Source organism: Callorhinchus milii, unplaced genomic scaffold (genome assembly GCF_018977255.1).
Source record: "Callorhinchus milii isolate IMCB2004 unplaced genomic scaffold, IMCB_Cmil_1.0 Scaffold26, whole genome shotgun sequence".
Lineage (NCBI taxonomy): Eukaryota > Metazoa > Chordata > Chondrichthyes > Chimaeriformes > Callorhinchidae > Callorhinchus > Callorhinchus milii.
Genome location: NW_024704767.1, coordinates 1,012,752 through 1,030,000, shown reverse-complemented (window position 1 = coordinate 1,030,000; position 17,249 = coordinate 1,012,752). Strand labels below are relative to the sequence as shown.

Sequence of the window (17,249 nt, the reverse complement as noted above, 5' to 3'; positions counted from 1 at the left end):
CCGGGGCCAAAGAGAGAGATCGGAAGCGTAGAGCAACACTGGACATGGCAAGAGATGGCGAGGGACCACACGGTGGGAGTTAGATTCGCGGCTGCTGGCGCTCTCATGAATGAACCGGGGCCTTAACGCACACACACACAGACACACACACACACAGACACACCACAGACACACACACACACATACAGACACAGACACACACCACCATCATCCTCATCCACATCCACCACCACCACCACCATCACCCCCCCAAAAAAAACACCACCGCCACCACTCAAACCACACACACACACACACACCTACACACACACACACACTCCCACACACACACTCCCACACATACACACACACACACACACAAAGAAAGGAAGAAAACATCACACAGGGGAGAGAGAGAGAGAGAGAGAGAGAGAGAAATAAGGAGGAGGGAAAAGGGAAGAAAGAAAGAAAGAAATTGGGATCCAATGCCAAACAAAAGCTCAACGTGAAGTTGCACCTCGATGTGCAGCTCTCCCGAGGACCAGGCGAGATAGATGTGGAGTGCCAGGACTTGGGCGCATCATGAACGCTCAGCTGACGATGGAGAACATCGGGAATTTGCATGGAGCGAACCATGATTCACTGGTCCAGTCGGGCGACCTGATGAGCAGCTCTCACAGCCGCATCGCTCACCGCAACCTACCGGCCCACGCTCGCTCCATGGTGTCCAGCATGGCTTCCATCCTCGACAGCCCCGCCAGCGACTACCACCGGCCCCCGGAACACGCACTGGCCGCCCCGCTCCATCCCACCATGACCATGGCTTGCGAGACCCCGCCCGGGATGAGTATGAGCAGCACCTACACCACCCTGACCCCTCTCCAGCCGCTGCCCCCCATCTCCACCGTGTCGGACAAGTTCCCTCACCATCACCACCATCACCACCACCACCATCACCAGAGGCTCCCGGGCAACGTGAGCGGCAGTTTCACCCTCATGAGGGACGACCGGGGTTTGAGCTCCATGAACAATCTCTACAGCCACTACCATCACAAGGAGGTGACCGGCATGGGGCAGGGCTTGTCGCCTCTGTCCGGCTCCTCTCTGGCCAATGGCTTGGGCGCCATCCACACCTCCCAGCAGGGTCTAGCGTCCTATGGTCACCCGGGAGGACCCATGCCCGGCGACAAGATGCTGACCCCCAATGGCTTTGACGGGCACCCGGGGCTCCTCGGCCCCCGGGGGGATCAGCACCTAAGCCGCGGGCTGACCCCTCCGTCGGTAGGCATGGTGCCCATCAACGGGCTCCACCATCACCCTCACGTCCACCCTCACGGCCAGGGTCACGGGCAGGTCCTGGGCTCGATACGGGGGGATCAACAGCCCCCTTCCTCCAACGGCTCCCAGGCCAGCGGGGGCTCGGGGCAGCTGGAGGAGATCAACACCAAAGAAGTTGCTCAGAGGATCACCACGGAGCTCAAGAGGTACAGCATCCCGCAAGCCATTTTCGCCCAGCGGGTGCTGTGCCGCTCGCAGGGCACCCTGTCGGACCTCCTGAGGAACCCCAAACCCTGGAGTAAGCTCAAGTCGGGCCGGGAGACTTTCAGGCGCATGTGGAAATGGCTCCAGGAGCCGGAGTTCCAACGAATGTCGGCCCTGAGGTTGGCAGGTAAGGGCACAGCTCTGCCAATCCCCCCCCCCTCTCTCTCTGTCTCTCTCTCTCTCTCTCTATCTCTATCTATCTCCATATGTGTCATATATAATATATCATAAGGTAACCCAGATCGCAGGGCTGCTCTTGCATTGTCACACAACCAACCGTCTGTGAAGACCAGACTGACTGGGGTGGGGTGGGTTGGGGTGGGTTTGCTGGGTGGTGGTGGTGGTGGTGGGGGGGGGGGGGTGTCGGGGGTGTTGGGGTTTTGGTGGCGGCTGTCATTACAAAAGAACCAGGCGATCGGTCCCTCGCTGTTGCTGTCCTGTCTGGGTGGTCTTGCTATCTGGTGAAGATCGTTGCGACTCCAACCCCATCAACTGACTTACCTACCGACCTGACCCACTTTGGGACGTTAACTCGGGCTCTTAAAGCCGTTAACCGACGCGAGAGAGACAAAGAGGGGGATGGAAATAAATAAGTGTGTGGTGTGAGTGTGTGACTGACTGACTGACTGACTGACTGGGAGAGGGATGGTGTGGCAGTGTTGAAATGGTGAGTGTGACAGTCACATCACACCGGTCGGGTCCAGTCCGGTGTCTCAGTGTGACAGCTGTCTGCATACACCTGTGGCCAGTGGTGAGCAGACAATGCTGGTCTAACGCTGTGTGGGTGTCTGTGTGTCTGTGTGTCTGTCTGTGTGTCTGTGTGTCTGTCTGTGTGTCTGTGTGGGTCTGCATTGTAACCCACAAGCCAAACTCACAAGCTTTTCCTGTCTGTCCCTTCCCTCCTGGACAAAAAGAACTCGCCCCGTGACACTCGGTGGCTTCAGTCTCCAGCAACGCTTTCCTGGACCCCCTTTCCTGTGCTTTTTTTTTAAAGGAAAAAAATGTTTTAGCTCATGGGATTGAATGGTCGGCTAACTCCCCCCCCCCCCACCCCACACACACACACACACCCCACACACACACAGCCACACGGGTATTTATTTGTGGTCGATGCCAACCCCCTTGTTATTTGTGAATGTGTCTGTCTCTGTCTCCCTAAGGGCGATCGGTTGCGCTTTGTGTGTGTGTGTGTGTGTGTGTGTTTTTGGGGGGTGGGGGCAAGGTATGTTGGGCTTTACGTGTGCAACGGTTTACGAAGGCGTTGTGTCAACTTTGGGAAAGGTTTAACGTGTGTGTGTGTGTGTGTGTAGTGGTGGTGGTGGGTGGGGGGATGTAGAGAGAGAGAGAGAGAGAGGAAACCCTGGGCTGCCTCTGTCGGTGTGGCCCTGCGTGAGGTTTTGTTAATTAACTGATAGGTCTCCATTAATTTCTCCCAGGAGGACCAGACACTCAATCTCAGCGCGAGTCAGGAGTAGTGATCCGTTTCACACAGGGGCTCTGGCGCGCCCGGTGTGAGCATTTATAATTCCTGCCCTTAAAAGTGCACAAAGAAAATAGCCTTTTTTTCTTCTCCCCCCTCTCTCACCATAGCTGTGTCGTTTTCAGGAGGTGTATTTTTTTATTTATATATATACACATATATATACACATATATATTATATATATACATTATATATTTTTGGATATATGTATATAATCCCTCCCCCCCAAAAAAAAACATCCTAAAAGATAGATGCACATTGCTTTTTTTATTGGAATCACTTGCAATTGGGTCAACATGTTAGGTTTGCATCGTGTGTGTGTGTGTGTGTCTGTGTGTCTGTGTGTGTGTGTGTCTTGTGTGCGTTTTCTTCGAAAAAGGAATTCGTTTTCATGGCTTGACAAAGTGCAAAGATCTCACGCTTCTTCCAAATCAACAATATAAGCCATGGTCTGTCATAAATGTGACACCGTGCGTGGTTTTTCCCGCACTTAAAACCTACCTTATATAAATCTTGGGGGGTTTTTTTTAAAAAAAGAAAAGGGCCACTGTCTCTGCCAATAATCGCATCCCAATTTGTAGAAAGTTGCCTCTTTTGTGTGTGTGTGTATGTGTGTATATATATATATAGATATGAAAAGTCACCAAAAGCTACTGTTTGAAACGTTGCCCTTTCACATCCACAATGTTGGTATTTATAATGTGATGTGTTTTGAGTATCTCCAGTCAAATGAGTATAATCCCCAAATGCAGTGTCTCTCGCCACGTTGTTGTTGAGTTGAGTAAATATCTCTGGTCCAGAAATCTCCATCGAACGATTGATAACACTCGGATGGTTCGATTTTTTTTTTTTTTTTTTTTTTAGACGCTGCCTTGAGTGTATTTTTACGACAATTTTGTCGACCTCCGTCTACATTTATTTGCATGGATCGATACTGGAAACAACCACTTGAATTAGAATATGTTGTGGAGATGTGTTGGGGCTGTTATCTGAAAGGGAAAACGCTGCCAAAAGCGGGACTTGCCTCGTGGTAATACAGGTCACGTCTACTTTTCAACAGAAAATACCCACACACTGATTTGGATTGCTAATGATCCCTTTAACCACTTGAACCTCTCGGATCCTCTTCAACAGGATTGTCATGTTAGTTCCTGTGTTTGGATCGTTTCAATTCCCAAATCGCACTTACCCCCTTTTTGTTTTGGTGGATACGCTCGAAACTAACCCTATATGTATAACTATATATATATTTATATGTATAGTTATATATATATATATATATATATATATATAAAAAAAACACCCCAGTCCAACTCATTATTTTTAGACAACCGGTGGTTTTATTCGTTTGTTCTTTTTGCATCAAAAGAACACGTCTCTGATTTAAACAAACAAACAAATGAGTTCATTGAACGCTGATCGCATCGTCACTGGGGGTTCAAATGTAAAGACTCGTCTCCTCAACTCAGGCAAATGCAAAGATTGTTATTGTTAATAGCGATAATCCTCGCATTTGATATAGCGCCTCGGAGACGTCTCGAAGCGCTTCACGGGATATTACTGTATGAGGCGGTGGGGTTTTTTTTGGAAAAATAAGTGGAACCCCCCAAAAAACCATCAGTGAACCATTCGTTTGCCCAAGCAAACAAAGCATTTATGATCTTGGTACGTTTATTTATCGGAATTAAACTGAGTCGTTTAAGATTACTGCGTGCAAGTGATTAGACAACAGATGTTTAGCCGGGGACAGTTTTCCTTTTAATTACAGTTTATGTTCTCAGGAGCAGGCGGTTCTATTTGGACCTTATAAGGGAGGGAGGGAGAGAGAGAGAGAGAGAGATGGGGTGGGGTGGGGGGAGGAAGAGCTAAACTGCCTTTTCTGTGAAGACATAAACAATGTTATGAGCTAAGTGAAATGTGTTATTCATACGGATTTCTCCTGGCTTTGTCCAGTCAGGCTCCTGTGTTTGCCCCCCTCTCCTGCAGCTCCCCTGGGGACGCCTCGCACCGAGATTACATTGAACCTCCCGCAAACAGTCGAAAAATTGGTAGTTACATGTAAGGAATATTGAGGTCTTGACACTTTCTGCGCTGTCTGCAAATGTAAGCAGAGGACGCTAATTGCAAGCCTGACCTCTTCCAGTCTCCATTTTGTTCTTCCTTCGTCATCTTTCAAAATTAGATTTATCCCTTTTTTTTTAAGAACACTGGACTTGAAAAAAAATGTCTATTTTTTTACATATATATATATACATACACATATGTGTATGTGTGTGTGCAACACACTCTATGTGATATTGTCGTCAGGAAAGCAATTGCGTCGGTCAGATTTACTAAGACATTGTTTTAAAAAAATTGAGAGATTATATTATTAGGTTTAAGAGCATTAGTTTGAAACAAAAGTAGATCTTTTGTATGTGTGTGTGGGTATATATATATGTGTATAATATATAATATGCAACACACTTTATTTGACGTTGTAGACTGGAAACATTCATCTTTCCGACTTACCAATACAAATACATTGTTCTAAATGGGAGAGATCTATAACATGGGATAAAGAAGGAATGGCAGCGTTAATATTTTTAAATAACAGTGACCGTGAAATATTGCATTCGTCTTATTACGAAAAAAAAACATGAAGCAGACAAGACTTTTGGTGGATCAGTTGTTTCCCCCCCCCCCCCCCCACCTGAAGGTAATTAAAATTATTTACGTTTGCAAAACACTTACATTTCGGGGGAGTGCTTTATTTTATTACCAATTAATTAATCTGTAAGCGCACAGATATAACGTTCAGCAGAGAGTTGCATTATTTGTGTAAGCGCTTGACTAAGAAAAAAATATGTGATGGGTGGGGGGGTGGGGGGGAGTGGGGAGGAAAAAAAAACGCAGCAAATCATCTCTCCCACTGCGCCAAAATGCACACTTTCGCTAAGGTGTGAGAGAAAGAGAGCAACTTTCTTAAATGCAGCTCCAGAGATTGCAATCGTTCAGGTGAAACTTTCGTCGAGAATTTAATTTCTGTTATGTTATTCCTGTTATAGCATTTTTTTTTTTTTTAAATCCTTTGTTGCGCGAATCATCGGGAAAGATAACAGCGGGAATGCCTTCGGTTCCTGGTGACTCGCACACAACGAATCGGTGGTCAACAGTTACCCACCAGGAACGCTCTTCAGTTTCATTTTCGCGCAAAGTGGAGCTGTTAAAAGGAAAGGGGGGACGGGGAGAGGGGGGGGGGATGGTTCAAAGCGTTATTATAATAATGTTAGACATTTATTAGTTATTAGCAATAAGCCGCACTCGTTTTTTTTGTGTGTGCTGTTGCAGCTGATGAATTAATAGGATGTGTTAAGTGTCGCAACGGTGTGCGTTTGAATGGGAAGGGCATGTGCAATCCTGCGCCAAAATTGGTTCTACATAGGCGCACGGTTTATTCTCGCCTCGGTGGGTTAGGGTTGATCAGGGTCTAAAGGGCTTTCAGATTGTAACTCTCTGTATATATATATATATGTAAACATACACAGAAGAGGCTATATTACAGCGCTGTTAGCTCCCTGTGGCTTCACCCCATCACAGGCCTAAATATGCGAATAGTCTCTTCAAACTGTATTTAGCGAATACATTATAACGCGCCTCACATCCTCCACTTTCCACCCATTTAGCAGTGGCCAAGGCGCAATCAAATGTCACAAGGGGGGGGGGGGGTTAAAAAAAAGGATGACATATTCCTTTAGACGGGATGTGTAACTATTTCTACGTGTCTTGCAAAAGAAACAGCCCCTTTTTCAACCTGTAAGTAAGTGATTTACAATTTATTTTTTGGGTTTGTTTCGGTGGAGGGGATAAGTCGCCACTTCCCATTAACGTCCCGAAATCGCAACGATCGGAATGATCAGGAATGATGTTTAGTTGTTATTTTTTTTTCCAAAAAAAAACACACACACACAAGAAATATGGGGAAGGTGTAAAAGCGTGCGTACTGTCGGCGTATTGGTGAGCGTAATTGAGGGTATGGTGTGTGTGTGTGTGTGTGTGGGGGGGGGGTGTTATTTATGGGATGTGCACTCCAGCTTCCGAAACACTCGACCCTTTGCATAACAAGACCAGTAAAGTGCTTCAAGACGGGAAAACAAGGTGAGCTGCTGGAGAGGCTTCAGAGGATTCAACCAACCCCTTGGGTTTTTTTACGCTGCAAACGTGGCAATCCCCGCTGTGGCTGCGCATCGATAGCGGAAAATAAAAAAAAGGCGATGTTTTCCCCACTTTGAAATCCCCTTTGCCATCTGTGTTCCTGGCAGTCGAAAGCAGCAGCTTTTGCTGGAAGGGAAGAGAGAAGAGAGCGTTCGCTGTTGTTGGGGTATATATTTTCGTGTGGTCCAATTTCAGTTGTGACACTGCAGTCCCCAAGTCTTCTTTAATTATTTTTTAGAAAAAAAATTACATTTTCCGCCAATTCCTCCCGTTTTAATTGGGGCCCATTTTGTACCTGATTGGCGGTGCGTATTTGGGGTTTAATTAATTTCTCTTGCGATTAATTAATTTCACTAAACTATTTGACCCAGAAATGTCCTCGTCTTCATCCGGAAGGGAGTTTCCTTCTGTAATCTCACTGCCCACACGAGCAAAACACACGAAAGTCAGGCGCCTTCGACAAGTTTCCAATAATAAATTAATACATCAGCAGCTGATCTTCGAGACGTCTCAGAGCGCTTCACAGAATATACCGTCAAGTGCAAACTGACTGCGTATTTTGTGGGCGAAACTTAGCCGTCGTAAGTTGTAGGTAAACTCTTATTTTTTTGGAACCCCCCCCACCACCCCCACCATTCGCAGTATTTGCAGTATTTGCAACTCGCTGTTGACTTGTTTGCGTTTAAACGATAAGAGCAAAAGCGATAGGAGGTTTCTGGAATATTTTAGGCTCAGAGAGTTTGGGACGATGGGAACGGTGTCCACCTGTGACATTTCCTGATTTGGGATGTCAGTGGCCTTGTAGACCTCATTGATTTATAACCGGCTCATATCCAACCCACGTTTGCTTTCTGTTAATGTTTGCCCAAACCCCGAGCCATTTACAAGCATTTAAACGACGTTACCGGTAGTTAGCAGATCATTCAATACCCCCTCCCCCCCCCCCCCCACCTCTCTCTCTCTCTCTCTCTCTCTCTCTTAAAAACATTTACCAAACCTTAAAAACAGCTAAAACGTCCCGTTCCTAATATTGCCCATGTTTTGAGAGGAAAACGTGGTACATCCTCAACCCAACATCTAACTAACTGTGCTGTGCACTGGAGTTTATAGTTATATGTATGTATATATATATATATATGTGTGTGTGTGTATGTATGTGTGTATATATATGCATGTGTGTGTGTGTGTGGAACAAATGCTTATGCACAAACTCTCTTGCCACTGTTTTGCAATGCCACGATAATGACTTTTTTTACGAGCAAAGTGATAGCTGTCTTTGGGGTTAGAAATCTCTGAGCTGTTGCTTTTACGCGATGGGGTTGGTTTCTTTCCTTCATCCGTTGGCCCCATTTGTGCAACAACGCCCGGCGTTTCGATTAGGTTTCAGTAAATAATTAAAAGGACTATTGATAGCCTTCGTGCACTTTACGAAGATGACTACGATTGTAATTAATAGGTGAATGATGAAGTTTAAACTGTTATCTCCCCCCCACCCCCCACCCCCTGTATCTGATTTGATTGAAGTAATTGATTGAGGTGAGAAATGGCGTGAAGCAATTCGATGGGAAAAGGGGGTGTGTGTGTCTGTGGGGGTGAGGGGAGAGGGGAGAGGGGGGTGGGTGGGGGGGGGGGAGATGAAATGATGTGAAATGATGTGAAATGAGCACACCGTGCATTGCATATTTTTTTTTTGCAGCCAGAACCTCTTTTTTTTCTCTTAATTTGTACGATTATTTTTTCAGACGCGTTCCCACGTCACGTTGATTGTTGTGGTCAGAGATGCTCGGGGGAGATGGCCACAGCAAGTACGTTGATGAACAATTTTTTATTTTTTATTCTAATAATAATAATAATAACCCCAAAAAAAAAACATTTCAACCCCCCCCCTCCCCAAAAAAAAAAACAACCACAACAACTTGTAGTGTTTCGAATGGGACTCACGTGGAGATCGCATCTCTTGGTTTACCGCTCGTCGCTTTCAATGATGTTGTGATTCCGTTCTGTTTGGGGTGTGAGTTTGATGTCTGGACTTGACTCGTGTTTAGGATCCCTCGCGATAAAAGCTTACACTAACCGGTTCCGAAAAAGAAAAAAAAGAAGCAATTACCTAAACGGGTTACGGCCCCAAATAAAAATCGCCGCTCGAATAATCCACTCTCTGTACATATCTATTCATTAAATAGCAGCATACAGAGGGGATACATGGCATCGCACCCTGTCGGATAACAAAACCATGATCCCCCAATAGAGCCAGGTATTAAGAAAGACTGTTTTAAGTTTTCGAAATAAAAAAAAACACTTGTTTTCCAATGTCAAAACGAGGGTTGTTAGCTCGTACCAAATGTGGGCTACAATCATATCACAGTTTCTGTGCTGGCATTATTATCTGTCTCTCTGTCTCTCTCTCTCTCTAACAGTAAGCAGATAGCTGTGAGATAGGCTTAATGTACCTCCTGACATATGTTTTGTCCGTAGCTCAAAATAAATCAAGAAAGTATGAGTGGCAACATGAATTCAGTGTCTTGCAGACACAGTTGAAATGTTCCAACGGACCATTGCTCCACCTGCCGCCTATCATGTGAGTTTCAGTCTATACCTCGTATAAGTTAAATAAATATTTATGGCCCAAGAAACAAAACTGGGGCGTTTACAACATTGGCCAGGGAGGTTAGAACCCGTGTCCCTTAGTAGACCGCCACTAAACACTAGAGGCTGGAAAGAGACCACAACCCCAATAGAATTAGGCCCTCTTGTGTTTTCATGAAGTTATTTTTTTGTTATTTATTTTATATATATATATATATAAGAAATTGTCCTATTGAGTCTCCATTGCCATCTTGTGTGTACAAACAAAAAGGACGTTTCATTTTCAGCCAAACTCCCTCTTTTTGTTTTTTGGGAAAGCGAACGACATTCTGGGATTTAGGGGTTTATTAAAGCCTTGGTGTTTTAATGAGCCGCGACATTAAAGTCTGGTTTTACAATCCAGCATCGATCCGGGGGGGGGGGAGGAGGATGGTATTTATTGTAACTGGAAGTGTGGAGCTGTTGAGTTTAGGGGAGGTTTTAGTCTGGCTGCTTTGTCCCTTTGCTTGACCAATGTTGGTCAGCACCACTGTTGACATTCAGCACCATGGACAGCTCAGCCCTGTTATTTTTCTCTCTCTTTCCCCCCCCCACCCCCACCCAAAAAAAAACTAATTAAAAATACACCCTTTTAAAAACAAGCCAATGTGACCATCTTCAGGTAAATCACCGGATCGATATTTACCCCCCCCCCCCCCCCCCCACCCTCCCACACACCTTTTTTTTTCTCTTCCCTTCTGTTATTTCCAAGATAAATAACGTTTGGCAGGAATTTATCTTGATCTTGGTCCTACAGGTTCAGCTGGAATGAGTCTTGTCACTTCCTGAGCTCCTGAGGCTGGTTGACCTCTGCAAATGCATCTCTTGTTTAACACTCTCTTGGCTGCTGAGGTTATGTTATTTAGCTCAGTTTTAAAGCACAAGCATTAAAAAAAAACACAGGGCAGCATATTTCTCAATTTGGCTGACTGTCTGTGTGTGTGTGTGTGTGTGTGTGTGTGTGTGGGTATGTGTGTGTTCTTGTGTGTGTGTGGGGGGGGGGGGGGGGAGAGGTGTTGTCGCAGTCCTAATGAGATGAATTAATTTCACACTAAAACCTCCTGATGCATTCATGAGAGAATCAGAGCTTTCCGACCTTACAATTATTGGTTTTCTGAGGAGTGTGTATTTTTCTTTTCACAAACTTGGTGTTGCATTTGTCATCCCACGAAGACCGATAATACATTACAATTTTGTGACACTCTTGCATTATCTTATGATCTAAAGAAAAATCCTAGTTAATGCTCAAAAGTTATTCTTTAATATTTAATTGTATTTAATCAAACAGCAGATAGGTTTTATTTGAGGCGATTGGTTCAGTTCACTGCGCCGCCTACTGGATTGCAGCAGTTTGACACTCAGTCAAATGACTGTGGACTCCAGCACAATACAACACCAGTTTATGTGTTATTTTTAGGAATAGGAATAGTCCTATTAACCTATTAGGGTCTACCAATCCAGTTCTTTCCAACGCATTTGTTTCCCTAACTTCATTCGTTTAAACAAAATGCACTGAACAGCAAAACCAGGCAAGAGCGGTTTATATAAAACCTGTTTTTTTTCTAATTTGAATTGCGATCTTATGAGGAAACCAAAAAAAAACACACAAGAAAAGATGAGCTGAACACTACAACTGAATGTAATGGGTCAACAACAACAACTTGCATTTATTTAGCGTCTATCACGTAAGGGTAATGTTCAGAACTTGTAATTGTTGAAATCACGTGAAAGGCGCTATATAAAAACACACAGTCAATTTACATTACAGTGTATTCTGTGACGCAATTTCAGACGTCTCAATGACATGATAAGGCGCTATATCAAATGCAAGGATTATTATTATTAAGAATAATTTAATGTTGTTATTGTTTACCACTGGGCTGGGGCTGATGTTTCGCTTGGGGTCCAAGGCAAGTCGCTAATCGTTGTCTTGCGTGTTTGCGTTGCAGCGTGCAAAAGAAAAGAGCAAGAACACGGGAAAGAGCGGGGAGCAACTCCCAAAAAGCCTAGGCTGGTGTTCACGGATGTGCAGCGCCGGACTCTACACGCAATATTCAAAGAAAACAAGCGTCCGTCCAAAGAATTGCAAATGACCATTTCTCAGCAGTTGGGGTTGGAGCTAAGCACCGTCAGCAATTTCTTTATGAACGCTCGCAGGAGGAGTTTGGATAAATGGCAGGACGACGGCAGCAGCTCCAACTCAGTCAACTCATCTTCCTCATCAAGCACTTGTACCAAAGCATGAAGGAAAAAACAAACAAACAAACAAACCGCGGACTTTAAAAAAAAAACACCTCGGTGGAATAGCTTTAAAAAAATCAATAATAACCAGGACCTCCGGTTAGCAGGTATAATTATTGAACTAAACAGAAAAAAAAGAAAGAAAAGACGATATAATATTTATATGTCCAACGAAACCAAAGACTTTTAATTCACCTGCATTAGGACTTCGTTCTACAACACTTTATTAGGACTTTTTGCAAAAAAAAAAAAAAAATTCCCACTGGTCGTATTTCCTTCATCACTGACCATTGTTTCAAAGTGTGTGGCTGTTAAGTCGTTGGGAAACATAGTCATGTTATTACGTGAGAGAGAAAAGAATATAGACCATTACTTCAAACACGTGGACCCATTTCACTTCTACGGAAATGCCATGAAGGTGTATGTGTGTAGAAGTGCCGTGTACGTACCAGTGGTCACAGACTTTTTTGCCAGGGGCTGGTCTGCAAGGTTGTGCTCAGACACGACCATTGAAAATTGTGGAGTCGTTGGAATGTGATTGGGTTTATCCAGCCTCTCATTGCTTTGAACGTGAATGCTCCTGTTTCGAGCACTGTGTTCAAAGTGTCTTGAGAGCTATTTGTCACCTCGCACTGGTACTTCCTCTTTGTTCCAATAATGCAACAAGTATCTTAAGCTAAATGACCAAATATTATCTTTTTTTAATAATATTTTTTAAACAAACATACAACAGCAAACCCAGAACAGTAGGAGGACACGATTGTGTTTAATAACGATTAAAAAAGCAGGACAAAACAACAGTGAGAATTCGCAAGAAGCACAAATATTATTTTTTATTCAGAATAATGTTCTGCTACAATGGAACCTACCACAAGATTTTGTTTCCGATGTATTTTTGCACACTAAATTAATGATGTTCTATTGAGCAACACTTCCTTTTTATGTAAAATAATTTTTACCACTGAAATTCCACCATTTTAACTTCAATATAATCATTGTTCACTCGATATCCAAAGAGTAGTATAGGCAGATTTAGCAATGGTATGGGTGGTGTTGTCAAAAGTCCCAGCTGAAATGAATAGTAAATTGAATACTGTATATTAGCATCAGAAGCCTCTTAATACAAGGACAACATTTTTTTTAACCTACAACCAACACAAAACAACCCTCTCCTTCCTCCCCCCCACCAAAAAAAAGTCACTAAAAAGCAACATCTTTAATTTCCTCATGCACATTTTGGTGAATCCTCTCCTATTTCGTAACAGAACAAGTCGCAGAGTAGAATTATGACTCTAATCTTATTTTACAGTGTTTGGCTGCAATGCCATTTTATTGGTTTAGTGCTTAATGCAATGGGCGTCCAAACTCCCAAGTAAACCTCTAATGTATCAGGAAAAGGTCAATCATTCACGCGTTCCATATTTTATGTCTGGAAATGATGAATCCGCTATTCTATTAGATCCTGGCTGATCTGTACCTCAACTCCAATTACCAGCCTTTGCCCCATATCCCTTGATACCCTTACCTAACAAAAAAAATCTATCCAACTCAGTCATGAACATTTTTGATGGATCCATACATCCACGGCCTTTTGGGGGAGAGAGTTCCAGATTTCTACTATCCTTTTCTTGAAAAAAAATGTGGTAATCATAACTAACAAGCGCAAATTAAATGTCGATTCTTGCCAGTTGTTGCTCTCCTTCCCCTCCCCCACCCCATCTCCCCTCCCCCTGTGAACACCAACGTCAATCCCCAGCAGTCTGGACTGTTTAGTGTGCATATGTAACTCTGGGAATTCATTCAGGAAATGTTGTTTTTCTAAACTATGTTTTACAAAATGCTGACAGTCAAATTGTCAAACAATTTCGATGCATCAATTAACAGGGAGATACCTTATTAATCAATACAGTACTAGTATTAGGACCTATAAAGTGTCACAATATCTAGTTATATATCTACAGTCAACATTAGAATGAAAATTGTGATATTGGCCAAAGTTTAGTGAAAGTGCTGTTAACCGTGTTGTACAGGTCTTGTGATGTAAGCAACCAATTGAGTTACAGGTTCCTCTCAGTGTTTGAATATACCTTCTGTAGATCATCTGCTAAAAACCAAAGAGAACTATTTGTTCAGGAACATTGCACTTGTGTTAGAATGTAGTAAGCTATAATGCTAGATCAGTCGTTTGTATCTCAGTTGGTCGCTTTACCATTCATTTCCCCTTACAGCATATATTTGTTTGCACACTGATACAGTGGGTAATAGTGTGAGCAAATTACGTGGCATACAAACGTCTTGAGGGACGAGTAGTAAAACATTGAATGTAGCCTGGATGGATTGAATCATGTATTACTATAACTCATAACGGGCTGCCCAGAGCCTATCTCAGGACTGGAAGACCTTATGAGGAGGCCTTGGTTGCTTGAGCAGGTTTGCGATTGTTTCCAAGTCCTATTGGGTGCCTGTTACTAATGTGTCATCCCCCTCCGCCTCCCCAGCAAATGGCACGTTATATTGGCGTAAGCCTTTTACGGAAGATAAATTCACAGTCAGTATTGGTGGTAATCAGTGTCAATACCTTCTATACCTCAGGTCTAAGGTCACACAAACTCAATATGCAAACGAGAACCCTCCCCACTCCCACATACGCCCCCACCCTCCACCCCACGGGATCTGCTTATCTCAAGTTTAGCTGTTTCTTAACATCAGCTGAAGTTAAACACCCACCAGTCATTATACTATATCATATTTAGTAAAGTCCCCGTCATTATATTGGGCCATATAATCTAACAGTATACAATAAAATGGATAGTATGATACAATGGATAATGATAGCCAAGGGAATCAGGAAAGTAGGCTCCCATCTCTTTGGGAAAGAGAGTAATTGATGCATCAGAAACTGTTTAGGGAATCGGTCATCACCATATTTTGCAAAAGCTACAATGACAGGGAAAATAGCAGAATACACTTTCCTTTTGTTTTTTTTTAAACGGTTTGTCTTTAATGGTAGTGGGAAATTGCACCTGTTTAAAGGTGCAAAATAGGAATCTACCCCCCCCCCAAAAAAAAATCTATATATATGTAAGATCGATGTTTGGGGAACGTTTGCCAAACACAAAATCAAACATCCGCAATCAGAAATTGGGAAACAAACATACATTTCTTAACTTGGTTTGAATTTCAAGCCTTTTCTGTGAATAATCAGACTTCCCTCGGGGAATATGAGATGATGGGAGGAATGAATGAATGAAAGTGTGTAGACTGACGAGGTAGATTGTGGTATGAGTGAGATTTTTTTTTCTTTTACTGCTTTAGATTTACTGTTATACCTTTTAGGGATATTTTATAAACCCCTCCCCCCTCCGCCTCACCCCCTTTTCCCTGTCCCGTTCCATGACTATAATTATCAAAGAAAAACATTATGACATTTTAACATCGACCAATCTCTGTGAACAAAGAGAAAGTACTAGTGATTTTGTTTTTTGAAGGGTGGCACTAAGCCAGGTGCGTTCTTAACGCAGGTCCATCCTGATGGATACTAAATCCAGATTTTAACAATATTCTGGCCTTGTGTTTCTTGTGGTGTGGTTAGCTTTACGATACATTTGGTAATCATTTACTAGTATTAAGGCAAAAGAAGCAAAGGTAAAAATAGCTGCTTCCACGTGTAAAAAAAAATGTGTAAAGATCTACTATTTATAGTGTGAACCAAAGACGCTACCTCACTCGATTTCCATTCGTGATTTTAATCACATTGATGATACCAAAGAATACCAAAGATTTTTTGTTGCACGACCTACTTGTGTGGGCTACTTGGCGTTTCCTTCCTTAAACCCTCAACTGTCACTCAGTGTGAAGTTTTCTTCATAAAAGCTATAGGCAAACATGTTGCAAAATTTGTAAAATCACAGGACGAGTGCCTTGCTTGAACCAAAGTGTTAAACCGTTGTTGACCTCTTCTCACCTTACTTCTTGAATACCTCAGCCTCTAGAAAGGCCACTATTTAAAAAAAATGGAATAATTCTTCACCGTGGTGCTTTGCAGTGCAACCATGCAAATGAAACTTTCTTTGATACCAAAGGATATTTTCACTTATTGCTGACAACCAAAGCTCTTTCTTGCGCCCTCGAGTATTCACACAACGCAGGCCGTGCATTCTTTACCAATTTCTCAAAATACCTCATAGTAATAAATCTTTAGGGTTATGTTGTATAGAGAGTCTATGTGATAAGGCAGAACTTAATAGTTTGATAATTGTTAATGTTACTTCAAAGCTTTATAATTATTTATTTTGTAGACTTGGCAGAACTCTGATGCGCTCAAGGAAGAAGTATTTTGAAGATGAAGGGTTTGTGGAGGGTTGGTTGCAATGGTTTGTGTGGGATGAAACCTGACTTTTTTTTTGTCTATTTAAGCTGGGCTTTTTGTGTTATATTAACAGTATGTTCTTCCTTTTTACAGGGTAAGCCATTTTCTGCTATGCTATATGTGTGACTATTTCTTGGAAAAAAAATGTTTGTGAATTTTGATTTATTTGAATCCGTTTTTTTTGTTTTACAAGCTTTTATTTTGATTGTCTGTCGTGTTAAGTTAATGTGCTTGTAGAAGTCTTAAGAGTTGTAATGTATATCTAATATAGTAGGTTTCCAAAGCAGCCGACGCTTTATGATTGCAATCTGCAGGTAAAAAAAAGGGTTCTGTTCTCACGTTCAGGTGAATCTGCTGAAGAGCAATGGTTATGATGTATGACTGCAGGGTTCAACATCTTCAGAGATGTCTTAGCAGACACTTCTGCACGTGTTACAAACACTGCCAGACCCCAAAATGAATCAAAATGCCAAAAAAAAAAAGGTTCAAGATCCCACTTCTTCACTTAATGCTCCTCAAATGTTTAATTTCATTATCGTTTGTGCATTTTTTTTAATATATATATAGGGTCATTTCGTGGGGAAGTCTGGACATCCAAAGAATTTTTACATTTGTTTAATGTTTCTGAAGCATTGACATGTGTAAGCTATAACTGCTGAGTTATCATTTGTCACTCGCACGGGCATAGAAAGTAGAGGGCGTAGAACTTTTTGGGCAAACTAACTTGACATTGGAAATCCAGTTCCTTTCATACTCTGAAGCATAATCGTGTCTCTTTTCCCCACCCCACTTCCCCCCCACACAAACCCCCCCAAAAA

The 17,249-nt window shown here is 42.9% G+C and overlaps 1 protein-coding gene across 3 annotated transcripts; it reads left to right on the top strand.

Moving 5' to 3' along the window:
- The first annotated feature begins 407 nt into the window (after nucleotides 1-407).
- Nucleotides 408-15,921, top strand: onecut1 (one cut homeobox 1). 3 transcript variants are annotated; one of them, XM_042344128.1, is made up of 4 exons: nucleotides 408-1,648; nucleotides 8,939-9,001; nucleotides 9,672-9,774; nucleotides 11,771-11,887. In XM_042344128.1, the coding sequence occupies exons 1-4, from the start codon at nucleotides 562-564 to the stop codon at nucleotides 11,829-11,831; spliced, it is 1,314 nt and encodes a 437-aa protein (XP_042200062.1). In that variant the 5' UTR covers nucleotides 408-561; the 3' UTR covers nucleotides 11,832-11,887. The 3 variants fall into 3 exon arrangements, with proteins under 3 accessions (XP_042200062.1, XP_042200060.1, XP_042200061.1); XM_042344126.1 differs by lacking the exon at nucleotides 9,672-9,774 and having other exon boundaries at nucleotides 11,771-15,921; XM_042344127.1 differs by lacking the exons at nucleotides 8,939-9,001; nucleotides 9,672-9,774 and having other exon boundaries at nucleotides 11,771-15,921.
- The last annotated feature ends 1,328 nt before the right edge of the window (nucleotides 15,922-17,249 follow it).

Coding starts and splice junctions, on each gene's coding strand:
- onecut1 (XM_042344126.1), top strand. CDS start 562: ATGAACGCTCAGCTGACGATGGAGAACATCGGGAATTTGCATGGAGCG. Junction 1,649..8,938: donor GTCGGCCCTGAGGTTGGCAG/GTAAGGGCACAG, acceptor TTATTTTTTCAG/ACGCGTTCCCACGTCACGTT. Junction 9,002..11,770: donor GGGGGAGATGGCCACAGCAA/GTACGTTGATGA, acceptor TTTGCGTTGCAG/CGTGCAAAAGAAAAGAGCAA.